Source organism: Cornus florida, unplaced genomic scaffold, assembly GCF_030987335.1.
Source record: "Cornus florida cultivar Cherokee Brave unplaced genomic scaffold, ASM3098733v1 CherokeeBrave_3.0.0_Hap2_Chr05, whole genome shotgun sequence".
Taxonomy (NCBI): domain Eukaryota; kingdom Viridiplantae; phylum Streptophyta; class Magnoliopsida; order Cornales; family Cornaceae; genus Cornus; species Cornus florida.
Window position 1 is genome coordinate 98,755,114 of NW_026775575.1, and position 17,153 is coordinate 98,772,266.

Below are 17,153 nucleotides of genomic sequence, written 5' to 3' on the forward strand. Positions count from 1 at the left end.
TCGGTCCGAGTCCAACTCGGAAGTGATGGTGTTGAAGAGAGTGGTGAGAGTTATGAGGAGGAAGATGAGATGGGTGACAGACGATTGCAGATATGTGAGAGTGCGGAGAGAGAAACTCGGTTACTGTCGTCCCGGCCGAATCCGGCCATTCAAGAGTCCAGCACTGGGTCAGTCGAGACTCACTGGAACTAGATGAACGGAGCTAGCTGCTGGGTCAGTCCAGGCTCACATCGGATTTCATGTAAGTCAAAGCCCAAAGCTCTCGCCGGTTTTCATCGACGTCGAAGCTCAGAGCTCGCCGGAACAACACGTTAATTTGGGTCCTTGAAAATTCGCCGGTGAAGTTGCTTAAACTCTTAGTCAATCTGGTTGTTGATGCTCAAGCTTCTCGCCTATCTACCAACAATCTTCCTCCTATCCAAGAAATTTATCCATCTCTCTAATCCCCTTCCCCTTTCTCTCTTTCTGTTTTTCTTTTTTTCTTTTTTTTTTTTTTTCCCTCCCAAAGAACTGTCTATATTAGACAGGTATGGTATACTGATTAAGAAAAATCAGACCTTCTATATGTATTTTAACTGATTAAGAAAGAATTATATTCCAATTTGAAATATGGGATATTGATTTGTTCTTAGTCCAATTTAGGCGCCCCGGTCATCTGTCTCCATTGACGAAACCCTTACCAAGATGCACAACTGATTGGCACGAAAGCACGATGGCTGATTGAAAACGAAGACAAACCCTAGCAGTGACAGAGTCGTTGAGTTGGGAAAATTCTGATAAAAGGCGAGTTTGTGTTGGTGTTCCATTTGAAGAAATTGGAAATTAAGGGCATTATTATCTTTTTATGCTTTTATGGGTAATATGGTTATTTAAATTTAACAAACCAATTTTAACGGTCATATATATCACTAGAACTTGGACGTACGGAGCCTACAATAATTTTGCATAGTTCAGGGAGAATATTTTTTAAAATTAAGGGGTTAGTTGCAGGTTTCTCCGGGCTTCTTGCGTTTCACCCTAGCACACAAGGTCGTCCATTGCCAAGAAGTTGTATTATGCACTCATATAGACATATACATATATATATATATACATACATACATATTAGTAAAATTGTACAGAGCAAAATCTAATTTAAAATTAATATTTAACAAAATAATTAAATAATTATAAATTTTAAAATATTCATTAACATAAAATTGACACGAGGTAAAAGATTGAAATTTACAATTTATTGATAGGTGTATTTTCAAATTCTTAAAATAATATTAAAATCAAGACTATTTTTTTATTACAATTTATTAATATTTTATTTATTTATATATTATAAAATTATTTATAAAATTAGAAAAGATGTGGAGACTAAATATACTAAATTATTTATATTTTTTTATATATCTCCTTGTCTAATTAGAAAGACTAAATTGTTTATTTTCATTATATATTTCTTAATCTAATTAAATTTCATTTTATTAAAAAAAACTCATAATAAATAAGTAATTTGAGCTTGAAAAAAACTCTTCTAAACAGCTTATATTAATTTTAAAATAAAAATAAATAATAAATAGGTAATTTGTGTTATTTCAGAAGGAAACATAATTTGTGTTATTTTAGAAGGAAACATACATACGGGACATATACATTTATTATTAAAAAATAATATACTGAAACACATTAATGTACTGAAACTACTTTTAATAATAGTATAGATATAGATATATCATATATATAGAGGATGTGTTGTATATGTTTGTTTTGCTGTAATTTTTAATGGGCTTCGAGCTTGGCTCGAATAGCTCCTGAATGACTTTGAGGCGAGCTTGAACATTATATTGTGAGCTCGGCGCCTCGGCTTAAGGCCAGCTCAAACACAAATTTCTAATAGTTAAGCCTAAACAACTATTCAACTCGGCTTGTTCAGATGATGTATCATTGTCTTTTTTATTTTTTTTTTATTTTTTTTTTATTTTAAAGGGTAAAGTGAGAAAAACAACAATGTTTACATTTTGAACAAATAACACCCATATCCTTTATGTTGTGTATATTTATTAATTCGGAAAAAATGAGCAAATAAAGGCGTTAAGTTTGAAAAATGAGCAAAGGAAGATTTGAAGTTTAAAATATAAAATTTTAAAAATACTTTTATCTCTTCTAATAATGCCCTTATATATTATATTAGGGAATTTTTAGAAGAATAATTTAGTTATTTCATATTTAATTAATTTTTTTTGACCTTTTTAATTCAAATTATTCAAGTCCTTGTTCAAGGAGTATACCCTATATGCGTGCCTGATGTTTTTCGCCTGCCGATCTTTTTAAAATCAGTTTCGTATCCTTGGGACCTCTTCACTCTTCTTCGACTGAGTTATCGAGAAACCCAACAACTGCTTTTTACGGTAATTCGTTGTAATTGTTACCCAGCAACAACTTTTTACTGCTTAAATTGCCAAAATAAAAAAAGAAAAAAGAAAAAAAGAATGGGTCGCAAGGGTAGTAGTTCAGCATAAGTAATAATTGGGAGGGCTCTCTAGTTAAAGTCAAAATCTAGGGAGCGAGGAGAGAGAGACGGAGAGAGAATCCAAACCCTAGCGAGCGAACGAACGAAATCCATTGGAGCAGGTTGATTGACTTTTCTTCTTCCCATGTGATTGAACTTTTGTATCATATATGCATATGTATATGTGCGTATATGCATCATAATCTACGTTCGACTTCTTAGCTTATCGATTTGCCTTTTGATTTCCATAAAGGTTTGATTCTTGATTTCTGATCCTTTGTTTTATGTCATTACCCGATCTTATTCCATAAAAAGTTAGCAAACTCATAAAATTAGGGTAGAGAATTGGAATTCTATGCCTTTTGTTTTGATTACAGATATGCTAGTTTTTGTTTGGGCTGCAATTTTGGGTATAGACTATTGAGAAGGTTGTGTTTGTTCAGATGGGTTCATTGCAAGAGAGTTTGAACAGATTCAAGAAGCAACAAGAGAAGTGTCAGTCAACCCTAACCAGCATTGCACCCAGAGCAGGGACTTCTTCAAAGCAAGCAGTACCAAATTACAAGTCCACACCGGCCAAATCTCCTGCCCCTGCAGCTGTCAAATTCTCAAACGATACAGAGAGGCTTCAACACATTAACAGCATACGCAAAGCCCCGGTCGGAGCTCAGATCAAGCGTGTTATAGACTTGCTCCTAGAGGTATCTATTTCACTTCTCAATGTAGTGATGAGAAGGAAAATTTCATACAATGAAGTCAATTTTGGTTGGATATGCCTATTTTGAGTGGACATATGTATTATTGCCTCTGTCTCTCTTCTTCCCTTGTTAGATTTTAGAGGTGAATGTGCATCCAATATATGCCAATGGAATTATTGTAGTCCCAGTTGTGATGTTCTGATATTTGTTGTGCAACTTATTTCTCTGTGTCTGCAGACAAGGCAAGCTTTCACACCAGAGCAAATAAATGAAACATGCTATGTTGATGTGAAATCCAATAAGGGTGTCTTTGACAGTTTGAGGAATAACCCCAAAGTGTATTATGACGGAAAGCGCTTCTCTTACAAGGTAATCTTTTATCTTGCTCTTGTGGAATCAATCAGACGCAGACATCTAGTTTTTTAGCGGTGTGAAAATTTATGTATAATAACATAAGGCCTTTACATTTTTTCTTTTTTTTTTTTCCCTGTGACTTTCTTCTTGTTGGGGTAGTTACTTGTTTTTTAATTTGTTACAGTCCAAGCATGATTTGAAGGACAAGAATCAACTGCTTGTCTTAGTACGGAAGTTTCCAGAAGGCATTGCTGTCATTGATCTCAAGGATGCATACCCAACTGTCATGGAGGACTTACAGGTATATTCAATTTGATATATTAGTTTTTTTCTGCAAGAAATGAATTTGGAGAAAGTTTTAAAAAAATTTAACTTTGCAAATAAATATGCCATTGACCTTTACTATGTAACTTTGTTCATTGGGTTACATTGCAAGAAACATGATTAACAATTGGGGTTTGATAAGCATGTCTGGTTTTAGTTTTCTAGTTTTCAACAGTCCAAACCTCAGTAATGAATGCATGTGGGGCAGTAGTGACTAAGGCTAAGAGAATTGTTTTCATTTGAATCTCTAATGTAGTTAGAGAATTTTTGACCCTTTTTGGATGGGGTTAATCCTAATTAATTATGATAAGGAAAAAGCAATGATCTGGTAGTCTGATAGATTGATGCTTTCTCTATCAAATCCTACCCCAACAGTCCAATTCGATTGGAGATTTTGGGAAATTGTTAGAAATGCAATAATCAGTATTGGACATAGGTAATTCCCATATGATCATTTAGCAACACAAATTATAGTAACCCAAGATTTTAGTGCAATGCCACCATGACTCCATTGTGCTTGCAACCTGATCATTCTCTCATTGTGCATATTACTACATGAAATTGTATAACAATATGAGAGAAATGACAATCAGAGAGAACCCTTGCTTTGATCTCTCATCATGCATATTAATAAATGAAATTGTATTACAATATGAGACACCCAGCCGGAATCCTTAAATTTTTAACAAGAATGGGTTGTAGGTAGAGGGTTGAGGTAGAATGAATGAAGGAATGAGAGGGAGGGAGAGGGAGAGGGAGAGGGAGAGGGAGAGAGGAATACTGAAATGACCATCAGAGAGAAACCCTTGTTTTGAACTACAGTGCACTCACACACACACAAATGGCTTGTACATTCTACTCTCTAGTTAATAATAGGTAAATTACCTTGACCTCCTCTGTGGTTTTGTGAAATCACTATCAGGTGAAGCTTTGCAATAAATTACATTGACACCCCTTCCAAGTCAGAAACCCTTTCCAAAACGTGGTATATCCATTTTGTGATTTTACCCTTACTAAATCATCATATTTTCTTTCTTGTACCCTTTTCTTTCCCATTCTAAATTTTTTCTCCACCACCGTTCCTCTCTCTAAATTTATACTTTTCTCCATCTTCCACCTCTCTCCCTCTCTCTCTCTCTCTCTCTCACACACACACACACACACACACACTCTCAATCTTAAACTGCTAACTCCATACCTCCACCACCACTGCCACCAGTCAGCAAATCCCTCTACGGATTCCTCTACCTAAATCCCTGTTTACCATATATATTATATATATATACATTTGTGTGTTTGTACGTGTGTATACGTGTGCATGTGTATTGATGTATATATTTGTCTATTAGTATGTGCATCTATGGTGTTATGTGTATATGAGAGGGTGTGTGTCCATTGGTGGTTTGTGTACGTGTGCGTACTAGAGTTTGTGTTTATATACAGAGAATGAGTAATTACATCAATTTTACCTTATGATCAATTTCAATTCTTGACCTGGTCAACTGTTGACATAAATTACGGGGCGGTGAAATATCGGCTATGGTGTATGTGTATAAAGTGTGGTGCAAGTTCCCTCAATTTCCCTCTCTCTAGGATGAATTTTTGGTACCCAGTTGGATTGATTGCTTAGAGAAACTGGGTCAGTCTTAGTAAAATTTTGCGTACCAAATTGTTTGACTATATTGGTAAGAATGTGGGAGAAATAGAGAGGATAGAGAGAGAGCCAAAGGTGCGAAAATATATAGTTGAGTAGGTGGGCTGGTGGGAGAAATAGAGGGGAGAGAGATCCAAAGTGGTGGAAAGAGAGCTGAGATGGTGGTAGTGGCTATGGAAGGAGGCAGCAGCGTGTAATTAGTGGTGGTTCTTTTATACATATATATATATTTGTGTAATATACATATATTATTGTTATATATATAAGTTAAATGTGTTTAAAAGGCATTTTTGGTATATAGAGAAAATTTGTTAAGCTGACTTAATGTTTGTTAACTGATTGGGGAATCTGTATTTTCACTTAAACTTTAGGGGAGATTGACCATTTTCTACCAATTTTCGTTTGTTGGAAATTTCTCAAAACTACAGGGGAGGTCTGGAAATTACCCTATGATTAAATATTTAATCATAGGATTTATTAGGTAATAAAAAATTTCAGCTATGATGATCAAAGCTTTTTTAGCTTTATAAATATGAAAAAATTATCGGAGGAATAAAAAAGAATCACATTGCAATTTTATCTGTTAAATGTAAAATAACAACTTAACATTAGGGAGAAGATATATAGATTACAAATTAATACGGAAGTGAATCACGATACTCAATCATGAACCAATCTATAAGAATCCTTTTTCTTTTTATGTTAAAAAATAATATAATAATAAAAGGCGTATGCAAGTAAAAGACTACTAAACAAAAATAAAGCAGCAGTACCACCCTCTTGATCTTGATAGAACAAGAAATTGGTTATTGCTCCTTTACTTTCAAGAACTCTCGAGGAAAGAGTATTCCTTATTTCTATTTTCAAATAATTCCACATTTTTGTAATAATATGTATCATATGTGAAATAAATCTATTCAAAGGTAAAGGGAAAAAATATGTATATTATTATATAAATTTATTAACTTAAATGTTATCTACCAAAACCCTAATAATAAAAAAAAAAGAAAGAAAAAATAAAAATAAACGAAAAGAAGAAAAAAGAGGTTTAGTGAAGAAGGAATTTGGGGAGAAAATCTGTATTTCAGTTTTCGATAATATCAATGTATCATCAAACTGTAAAAGCCAAATATTATGGTTTGATAATTGATTGATATTATTGAGTATTAGAATTTGGATTTTCTGCCCCACATTTTTTTTTGCTAATCTTCTCCTCTTTCTTCTTTCTTCTCTTAGGGTTTTTCATCAAGTGGTATCAGAACACTGCATGTTCTACATTAGGTTACATGTATGTCCTGCATCAGTACGTGCTTACATTATTATTATGTATTTATATTCTAATACTTAGTAACACAATAGGTTTTTTTGTTTCATCAGCCTACTAATATGATACGTAAGCAAAGTATAATTATATACATAGCTTTCGAAATTTCTACACAAATTATGATCCAGTTGAGGTTGTTTCTCTAACATGTACTCAAACCCATTGTTGAAAACTACCAATTGGAATATGGAAGTGATGCTTGCATCCTCTGTATTACTGCGGCCGCTGGCACAGAGTTAGCCGTAATGGGGAAGAGGACCGAAACATAGGCCAACTACTATCATTAAACCGACTTATTAGGAGATTAATAGATCACTTTTAAATGACATACCTTCTTAGGGATGGCTACTTCAAGATGCTGAACAACAAAGTTTGATTTTGGAAAAATACCATCATTATGAGAATGTACATGCAGTGGAATAATTGCATCAGTCCATAAGTTATGGTATCCTATTTAACTTTTGAATGACTGACCCTTCTAATCCAGTCCACATAATGTTTAATCTGGGAGTGAGAAAATGCATCTTATATATATATGTGTGTGTGTGTGTGTGTGTGTATATATATATATATATTTGTATTAAGTATTAAATAAAGTTATTAGTTATTCATTATAGATCCATGTTGGTTATTCTAAATTTTTTATTTGTAAGTGTTACTGAGTTATTAATATTAATTTTTTGAGGGGTTAAGTTGGTTAACTTTACTTGAAATGGAAAACCAAAAGTCTTAGTTTTTATATCTAATGTTGCCACAGTTAAATTACTAAAGATCTACTGTGGATGTCAGATATACATATAATATGATATGTAGTATTATATAAAGCATAATTGGGTTGGATCATAGTTAATCCGAAACCTGAATTTAGTTAATGAATTGACCAATTCGGGATTACAATCGTATTATTGGAAAGTTCCTTTTTGCCAAATCCGAAAAAGAGGATTGGATGCGGAACAAAGTTAGCCATATTTAAAGACCTACCCGCTTTCTTATACATATTGTTTTGAAAAATATGAAATAGTAGTATGTATACTTCTCTTTTATTCTATGTTATCTTTTATGCATCTCTTTTATTTATTTTCCTAGTTGGTACTCTCATCTGGATGCTATGTTTAGGTCAGACAGCATATCCGTGGTTGTACGTGAGAGTACGTTTTTTCTGAAGTGTTATTTTCTTGGGATACATAATGTATTTCATGTGGTGACAATCAAATCAATCACGTTTCCAACTTGCGTTATTTGTTTGAACACAAATATAGACGAAAAAGTTGAAAGTCATCATAGAATGAGCATCTCAAATTATTATTTATATATCTCCAGAATTTTGTGTTAATGTGTATCTATATATTTTTGTAGGCTCTTAAAGCTGCCGGTCAAGTCTGGCTGCTGTCTAATTTTGACTCGCAGGAAGACATAGCCTATCCAAATGACCCCAGAATACCCATCAAGGTTGATGATGACCTAAAACAGCTCTTCCGGGGAATTGAACTACCACGTGATATGATTGACATTGAGAAGGATCTACAAAAGAATGGGATGAAGCCTGCCACGAACACTGCCAAGAGGAGGGCCATGGCTCAGGTTCATGGTATTGGCTCCAAGGCCAAACCCAAGAAGAAGAAGCATGAAATCAGCAAGAGGACCAAGTTGACCAATGCCCACCTTCCAGAGCTCTTCCGGAACCTTAATGTTCCTGGTTCCTGATGGGGGATTTAGCTGTGACACAGTGCTCTCGCTTTATGTTGCTCGAATGTTGCTGCAATTTCCCTTTAAATATATATATTCTCGTGATCTGGCAACGATTATTGCCCTCGTAGTTCTTCATTCCTTAAAGCCTACAGCTGATCAGAGGAACTTCACCTTATTATGGGTAATGAGAAAGAGCCCCAACTACTCCCCTATGAAGATATACAGTGGGATCATATTGACCCGTCCATTTTACTTTGGTGGAGTTATGCTACTGTGTGTCACCATCCAATGTGTTTTTGGTTGTGTAGTATAAATAGCTTATTCGCAAACAATGTGTTATTCATGGGATGGTATACTATGTGATGTGTGTAACATATACATGATCAAATATTTCAAATAATTATAGATTGGGATGCTTAAATTGGACAATCTCTAATCTTCCTTTTTTTTTGGTCCCCCCGGCAAGTCACATACTCATTTTGGAGTTTTCAATAATGATAACCATCTGGTCTTGTGCTCTTTATACGTGCTTCTCTTCCAACATTACCTGATTTGATTGCTGTGTTTTTTGTTTTTTGGGTGAAGTAATTTGATTGCTCTGTTGTGTTGTGAATCACAACACAATATTAGAGACTGATTAAATGCTGTAGATATTGTATTCTTTGGCATAGAATCTACTGTCAAAATTTTCTTCTAATTTTATGTGAGTGGAGACTAATATCATGATGGTGTTACGAACATTAATGGTATCATGATATCATGATGATGTCAACCTCCATTGTTCAACTTTTAGGCTCCAAATCTATTCACTTTTCTATGAATATGTATGAGAGATAGATCTTGGAACCCTTTGTTTGACCATTTGGATTAAAAAAAATCCTTGGTACTGTCTGTAATGAATGTGACAAACCAAAATTATGCCCCACTATGTTGTCTGGTAGTAAAATAATATGACTTGAAAAGGCCTGCAATATAAAAGGATAGATGTTATCATGTTGGTTGGTTGTTCATTTGTTTGCCTGACTTCTCTGTCATCCATAACAGTACTTTCAATGTTTGCACACCTTTACTCATGACTTCATTGGTTGTTATTCTAATTCAATTCATTGTTTTCCGCACCATTTTCTGACCTTTTGTCTTCAACTCTTTGCTGCCCATAATTTATTTATTTATTTTTTTCACGCCTATAATTTATTTACCATTAAGTAATTCAATTATTTAGATTTGGTGTAATGCGTAGTTACTCATCTAGTATCGGACTTCGGATCATATGAGGCTCTGCCAAAAATAGGAAAACTCTGGCAATATAGATCACTAATCTTCTTGTATTTCCCCAATTATAGACATTCACAAACACACACATGAATATACCTTTTTCATTATTCAATCAAGTACAACTATGAGTTTTGGATATGTACAATCTGATAATCTATTTCAATTGTATTTATCATACATCTTTGATCAGCAGAGAAACAAAGGAAAGAAAAAGACCACACACTATATACTGCAAAATTTTGCATAACTAAAACATACCATAAAAGTTAAGACACTAACTAATTGTGAAGAGGGTTTGGTCCTCCTGGAACTGTTCGGTATGACACTCCGAATATCGGTTCCATCTCATCATTTCTGGATTTCTCTGGAGCTGCTGCTGCTGAGAAATGCCTAGAAAACCTGGAATTGGACTCAACTTTCAACCTCTTCTCTGTTCCTTCACTGATAATTCTCTGCATATGATGGCAACTGGAGAGCTGGCTGACCGTGAGCATCGCGACGATGATCAGAAATGGGACCCCGTTATATTGAATTCCCATGAAACTAATAGCTCTCTATGTGGTGTGTGTGTGTGTGTGTAACAGAAACAGATGAAGCAGGTGAAGTTGAGTTTGTTCAGTAATGCAGATGTGAAGTCTTTTAATACTGGGGTCAGCCAACTTGTGTTTTCAAGATAAGAGCCAAATTTTTCTTGACTTGTTCTGCTACAATGGCGAAAATGCCCACGTCTTTTTTGTATTATTGCAATCATGTTATTGACTGCCTAGATTCTCCAAACTTCTCTGAGAGGACTCTTTAGTACTTTCCAAGCTTAGTTTTTATTTTTTTTATTTTTCCCTTAAAACAAAAAAAAAAAAACCCTTTTTATATGTATCTGATTCAACTGTTCTAATGGGTTTGATAATCTACTTCTATGCATATACCATAGTTTTTGATGAATATTGGTAAGTCTTGACAACAATTATGTATAAGAAGAGGCTTTTAAGGGCTAAGATGGTCAAATACATATGTAATGGAGTGCCAATTTGAAAAACCGTTTGCTCAAGACTAGTGAGCATTGACTTGCACCAATTATACATCTTTACCTTGCCTATACCTTTTGAACTTTGAACTTTGGATAAATTGACATGGTTTAATAATTATTGTAAGAAACCAACACCTGTCACTAGAGGAGGGCCAACAGGTATCTCACACCATAAAATTGTGCTTCACACAAGTGAAATAAAGCGATAACGCACGACACGTTACGAGAGAAGATCAGTTCTCTCTCTGTCTAATACAAGTGAAATAGAGCTCACCTTAAATGGTCAATTCATTTTTTAGTCAAGATTTCATTATTGGGCTGATGACTTGTCGGGAGCTAATTGGCTAGTGAACAATCTCGAGCAATATATATTAGGGTAAGTTGCTTACAATTTTGGCACCATTTTGCTGCCACACCAGCTGAATAGTTTCACGACTCTTAACAGAGTCGTCAAAGTTTTTGATATAAGCAATGTCTAATTCAGGGAAACGACAATGAGGTGGTTTTGAAGACTATTTTAGTTGGAGATGGCGTGTTTGGGCAATGGGAAAAACCAATTGAAAACATTGTCATTTTCTAGGATTTCTTCATAACCAAGTCGATATGCACCCACCCACTTAATTGTGGTCTTGTCAATGTTTTCAGACAAATATGGACTTGAGTGAACTAAACGATTGTCTTTTGTGACTAAATAAAGAAGCTGAAGTAAGCTTTTAGTAGGCAATTAAACTATATTGGTTTATGTTCAGTTTGGTAAGGAATGAAAAAGTTGGCTGAAGGAATGGCATGAATACAATTTTGGCAATAAGAGTTAATGTCATGTTTGGTACGGTGGAAAAGAAAAATAGGAGGAAAAAGAAAAGAAAGAAAAGTTGATGTTACTATCTTATTGAATTTCTTCTTTTCCTCAATTTTCTTTCTTTTCTTTCCCATATTTTACGCCAAACACAAAATCCCATCTCCCTCTGTTAACTTTTATTTCTTTTCCTTCGATTTCTTTCCAACCAAACTAGCCTTTGTTTTATTTTATTTTTTTTCATTACCAAACATAGAATTAAATAATCACTCCGTCTCAATTTAAGTGTAGCTTATTGGGAGTAGTAATTTTTAAGGGAACATATGGAACATGCATTGTCTGTCTAAAAAGTTACTAACTTGCTATTTTAAGTTTTGAATTTTTTAGTTTGAAATTTTAAACTCAAATGACATATATGGAAAGATGTGAAATATATTGTCTGAAAAAAAAAAAGAAAAAAAAGTGGACTATTATTTTAGAACAGATAAAAAAGAAAAGTATGACACTTATTTGGGGACGGAGGGAGTTATTTTCTTGGGTCTCTTGGCAAAATCAGCAACAGATAGTTAATCAAGTTGGTATAAAAGATTTGAACAATGATGCTAAAATTAAATTGTCAAAAATGTTGAAATTTAGATGAACTAAATGGTAAATAGTTGATAATTTAGATGTGCCTTGCACCAACAGGCACTGTAAAATTATGGAAGTCAACCTAGTAAAACTTCAATAAGTGACTTTGAGTGGAATAACTACTAAAGATGATTATTTATTTATTAATTATTATTTTTAACTTTTACACTATGTTTGTTTCAACATAAGATGTTTCTTTACTCAACCTTAACGTAAGACATTGAAAATGTCTTGAGCTTAATTATAAGACAACGTAAACTATTTATACTCGATCTTACCGTAAGACATTGAAAAATGTCTTGAACTTATTATAACAAGTCAGTGCTGTCATTTTGTTTGCTTTGGGCCCTTCACAAACAACTTGTCACCCGCTCCCAATTTTGTCTGTGAAATTCAAAATTTTGTGCCTCTTTTTCTTTCTTATACAATCCTTGTGTCTTTTGGAAAATTAAAAATTCAATTCTCATCGAATCCGTCGTTTCAAACACATAAGTTTTTTTAAAAATTTTATAAATACGATGTTATTTTATTGACATGACATGATATTACTAATTAATTAATTTTTAGGGTAAAGTGCATTAAAAACCCTCCTGAATTATTGGAGTATGTGCAAGAAACTCCCCTGAATTATAAAAGTTGCAAAAAAACCCCTAAACTATTGGAGTATGTGCAAGAAATCCCCCTGAACTATAAAAGTTGCAAAAAATCCCCTGAACTATTGGGGTATGTGCAAGAAACCCCATTGAATTATAAAAGTTGCAAAAAACCCCCCTAAACTATTGGGGTATGTGCAAGAAACCCCCCTGAATTATATATATTTTTTTTACAATTTACCCCATCTGCACGAATTAATTGACTGAAAGGGACAATGAAGCCGAGGAATTTGTTGCTGGGATCGGTGGGTCTCCTGTCATAGCTCCATCATAGCCGTTGCACCACCTGCTAGATCCATCGGCCATATATATCGCACTTCTCTGCACCGTTGCGTCAGCCCATCGGCGTCACCGCCTTGCCCGCCGTTCAGTTCACCTTGCTCGCCGGTCCATTCCACCGTCCATTCCAAGCTCGCCGGCCCATTCCGCCATCTCTATAACCGAGCACACCGCCGTCCGTATTTCCAGCACACAGCCGTCCATAGTTCATGGCCAAGCCCCCTTGAGCTCGCTGCCCCCTCCACAGTTTACGGCCGAGTCAACCGAGCTCTCATCATAGCTGAGTCCTCCGCTCACAAGCCGCCATCATCCGAGACCGAGCCATCCCGCCGACCTCGGATTTCTTTGGTCTCTTCTCTCTCTCTCTCTAGCTCTCTGTTTTGGGTTGTGTTGGGTGAAAAGTATCTTTTGGCAGAAAAAAAAAATTGTAAAAAGTATATAAGTTAAAACGACGCAGTGTGTTATAAGGGTAAACTGGTCTTTCAAAATTTTCGGTGCCGGAAGCTAATGTCATGGGGTAAATTGCAACAAAATCATAGTTCAGGGGGTTTTTTTTGTAGTTCAAGGGGGTTTCTTGCAAATGACCAATAGTTCAAGGGGGTAAATTGCAACAAAATCATAGTTCAGAGGGGGTTTTTTGTAGTTCAGGGAGGTTTCTTGCAAATGACCAATAGTTCAAGGGGATAAATTGCAACAAAATCATAGTTCGGGGGGGGGGGGGGGTGTTTTGTAGTTCAGGGGGGTTTCTTGCAAACGACTAATAGTTCAAGGAGGTTTAATGCACTTTACCCTAATTTTTATTTATAGTATAAAATAAAATTCATGTAACCAACTAACTTGTATTATGTGTAGTGTCACTCCTTCACATAACCAACTACTTGTTATATTATTTGGATTAAATGTCATGCAACCAACTATTTGTATTATAAATATGACACACAAGCCTACAAAACTCACCGAGTTGACTCGATCATGAGTTTTGTGAGCTTTGTATCATATATTCATAAGTTGATACTTATATGATGTGATTAATTGGTAATTTTTTCCTTCAAGAAGTTATAAATTAGATTTATTTTTATTTTTATTTTTATTGAAGAAGATACAAATTAGATTACATCACATAATGTAAGTTGGCAACAATATAATGTGGGTGCCCAATCCCAGATTAGGAAGTGCCGACCAAACTCACCTCATTATAATTTATTAATTTATTATTATTATTATTAATATTATTTATGAAACAGAAGAATCTGTAAAGATTAATTTAAAATATGTTGAATAAATAAAATAAGAATAGGGAATCAAAAAAGGGCATCAAATGTAGAAGAAAAGGCGAAAGAACAGACAGCTATAGAATATATGAACAATGGCGGCCTTGATGGTGCTTAGGTTGAAAGCAGATTCTCACAAAGTGAACATTCTTTCAACATCAACTTGCAACAAGTCACTAACATTGATCAACTACTCTAGTTCTTCATCAGAAATGGAAGAGACCACCAACAGTACTTCAACAGCGAAAAGGTATCACAACACTCATTTTTTCACAATATGTAAATACAAATTATTCACAACAGCATTTATATGTATAATCTTCAGCTGATCACTGTTAATCTAGGTATGCTGTGGTTACAGGAGCCAACAAAGGAATTGGACTCGAGATATGCCGACAGCTAGCATCTAATGGAATTGCAGTAATATTAACAGCCAGAGATGAGAAGAAGGGTGTTGAAGCTATAGACAATCTCAAAGTTTCTGGCCTCTCAGATATGTTTTTTCATCAACTTGACGTAAAAGATCCTGCCAGTATTGCTTCATTCACGAAATATGTACAAACACATTTCAAAAAACATGATATCCTGGGGAGAATTTAGAAACAAATATGAATTGATAAGTGGCTTGGCTATTGCTATTATAACAAGAAAAAAATTTATACCAACATACATACACAATGGCTTAGCATGATGCATTCAATTTGATAACATACAAAGAAATGAAAAGGAGTTGAATAACACTACTTTCTGATGTGTTAAGGAATATCAGGTTACCAGATTAATTGCTTATAGGTGTTCTGTGGAATAAACTTTATTTACAGGTCAATAATGCAGGAATTCTTGGACTTACTACGGATCATGAAGCATATAGAGACTACAGACAAGGAGGGGGGATCGTAAGTATTACAAATAGCTTCCCTGTCAGAGTTCTTATCGAATAATTACTATGTTTTTCATGGGTATAGAATATATGTTTAACACTGAGGTGGTTGTTACGAAGCAGAAAATCCAGGAAATTGTTTCTAAGTATACTCCCACAGCATTAGTCTTTACATTGCAGAACAATATGATCAATATCTGGATATCTGGTTGGGTAAAAAATCATGAAAAAATATAACCAAGAAAGTTGCAGAAAAATACAGATGCCAAATTTTCAGTAGCAGCAAATGCCCACCTTGTTCTGTCTTTTAAAATGCCAAACTTTAATTCTGCTGCTCTGGTGCTTGGAGGGAAAGCGTTAAACATTTTGACATTAATTTATAGTGTGACTGCTCTCAAGATCGAACCATTGTCCTCATGCTTATTGAATTTAGCAGTGTAACAATGATTATCTAACAAAGGAAAAAAGGAGCCTTCAAGTGCACTGACTGCAATTAGGGAAACATATATATTTGTTCCCGATATTAAAGCAATTCATTTTAGAGCTAGTTCTTTTTTTAAAAAAAAAAAAAAAATTAATAATTAAGCTTATTGCAATCCTGAGTTCATAAAAAAAAATCAGAATTTCTGAAAGTAACCCACAATTTGGCTAGCAGGGCTGAGACTTTATGATGTATGCAGGTGAGCGATGAGGATGCTCACTTGTTGGACAAACTCATGAAGCAAACTTATGAGATGACACAAGAGTGTCTCAAGACAAATTATTATGGAACCAAAGGAGTAACTGAAGCACTTCTTCCTCTCCTGCAACTCTCCAATTCAGCAAGAATAGTGAACGTTTCCTCTGTTAATGGACAACTAAGTGTAAGCAGACACACCAGTTTCATGCATGATTAGCATGTCTGGTGAAGGAAGAGAAAAAATGCAATAAGCTCTAACTATTTCCTCTCTCTTTTTATTTTTATTTATTTTTGTTTTGTTTTGTTTCAGTTTATCAACAACGAGAAGGTCAAAGAAGAGTTGCAGAATGTCGACAGCTTAACAGAAGAGAAAATAGACAAGATTTTGCTGTGGTTTCTAATGGATTTTAAGGAGTATAAGTTGCAGGCTAATGGGTGGCCCCTTATAGTGTCTGCTTATAAAGTTTCCAAAGCTGCCATAAATGCCTATACTAAACTTGTAGCAAGGAAATTCCCTGATTTTCGTGTAAATTGTGTTCATCCTGGATATGTCAAAACAGATATGAATGATAACACAGGAAACTTGACTCCAGAGGAAGGTGCTAGAGCACCTGTAATGCTGGCTTTGTTGCCTGATAATGGTCCTTCTGGCTCCTACTATGATGAGATGCATGCATCCATCTTCTGATCTAAAAATAATCTGCATATATGTGAATGATAATGGCTAGTTATACTTGTGGTATTTGAAGGGTTTGGTATAACATAAACAAATTTATTTTAATTGTTAAGTTCTATTAGTTTTTATATTTTTCTCTACCATGTGTTATTAAAACATTAATGGCAATTCGTGTTTGCGGATCGTAATTGTGTCGTTTCAACTTAAGTTATTATACTAAACATCTTAATCCAAACATCACCTGTTTAATAATCGTGTCAGGAACTCTCAACACTAACCCGAATTCAATCTGTTTATTAAATGGTTTACATGTGTAACTCGTTTTGTCACGATCCGAATTTTCTAATATACAATCCTCGATTTATTCAACTCAAATACATCACAATACACCAAGATCAAAAAAAAAAAAAAAATGCCTACTTTATACAAAGTCAATTTCCTCAAAAATAT

General features: G+C 34.5%; 2 protein-coding genes across 3 annotated transcripts; both read left to right on the forward strand.

The window, feature by feature from the left end:
- Positions 1-2,402: 2,402 nt before the first annotated feature.
- On the forward strand, positions 2,403-8,996 carry LOC132307883 (uncharacterized). Of its 2 annotated transcripts, none has more exons than XM_059805755.1 (5): positions 2,403-2,619; positions 2,941-3,198; positions 3,433-3,564; positions 3,734-3,850; positions 8,208-8,996. In XM_059805755.1, exons 2-5 carry the CDS (start codon positions 2,941-2,943, stop codon positions 8,553-8,555), a joined length of 855 nt encoding a protein of 284 aa, XP_059661738.1. In that variant the 5' UTR covers positions 2,403-2,619; the 3' UTR covers positions 8,556-8,996. The 2 variants fall into 2 exon arrangements, with proteins under 2 accessions (XP_059661738.1, XP_059661737.1); XM_059805754.1 differs by having other exon boundaries at positions 2,407-2,750.
- Positions 8,997-14,622: 5,626 nt separating this feature from the next.
- Positions 14,623-16,769, forward strand: LOC132307884 (salutaridine reductase-like). Its single transcript, XM_059805756.1, has 5 exons — positions 14,623-14,718; positions 14,813-14,984; positions 15,290-15,364; positions 16,029-16,211; positions 16,338-16,769. Exons 1-5 carry the CDS (start codon positions 14,681-14,683, stop codon positions 16,713-16,715), a joined length of 846 nt encoding a protein of 281 aa, XP_059661739.1. The 5' UTR covers positions 14,623-14,680; the 3' UTR covers positions 16,716-16,769.
- The last annotated feature ends 384 nt before the right edge of the window (positions 16,770-17,153 follow it).

Excerpts from the sequence above, each read along its gene's own strand:
- LOC132307884 (XM_059805756.1), top strand. The coding sequence starts at position 14,681 with ATGGAAGAGACCACCAACAGTACTTCAACAGCGAAAAG. Across the intron at positions 15,365-16,028 it reads ACAGACAAGGAGGGGGGATC|GTGAGCGATGAGGATGCTCA; the intron begins GTAAGTATTACA and ends TGATGTATGCAG. Across the intron at positions 16,212-16,337 it reads CTGTTAATGGACAACTAAGT|TTTATCAACAACGAGAAGGT; the intron begins GTAAGCAGACAC and ends GTTTTGTTTCAG.
- LOC132307883 (XM_059805755.1), top strand. The coding sequence starts at position 2,941 with ATGGGTTCATTGCAAGAGAGTTTGAACAGATTCAAGAAGCAACAAGAG. Across the intron at positions 3,199-3,432 it reads TTATAGACTTGCTCCTAGAG|ACAAGGCAAGCTTTCACACC; the intron begins GTATCTATTTCA and ends CTGTGTCTGCAG. Across the intron at positions 3,851-8,207 it reads CTGTCATGGAGGACTTACAG|GCTCTTAAAGCTGCCGGTCA; the intron begins GTATATTCAATT and ends ATATTTTTGTAG.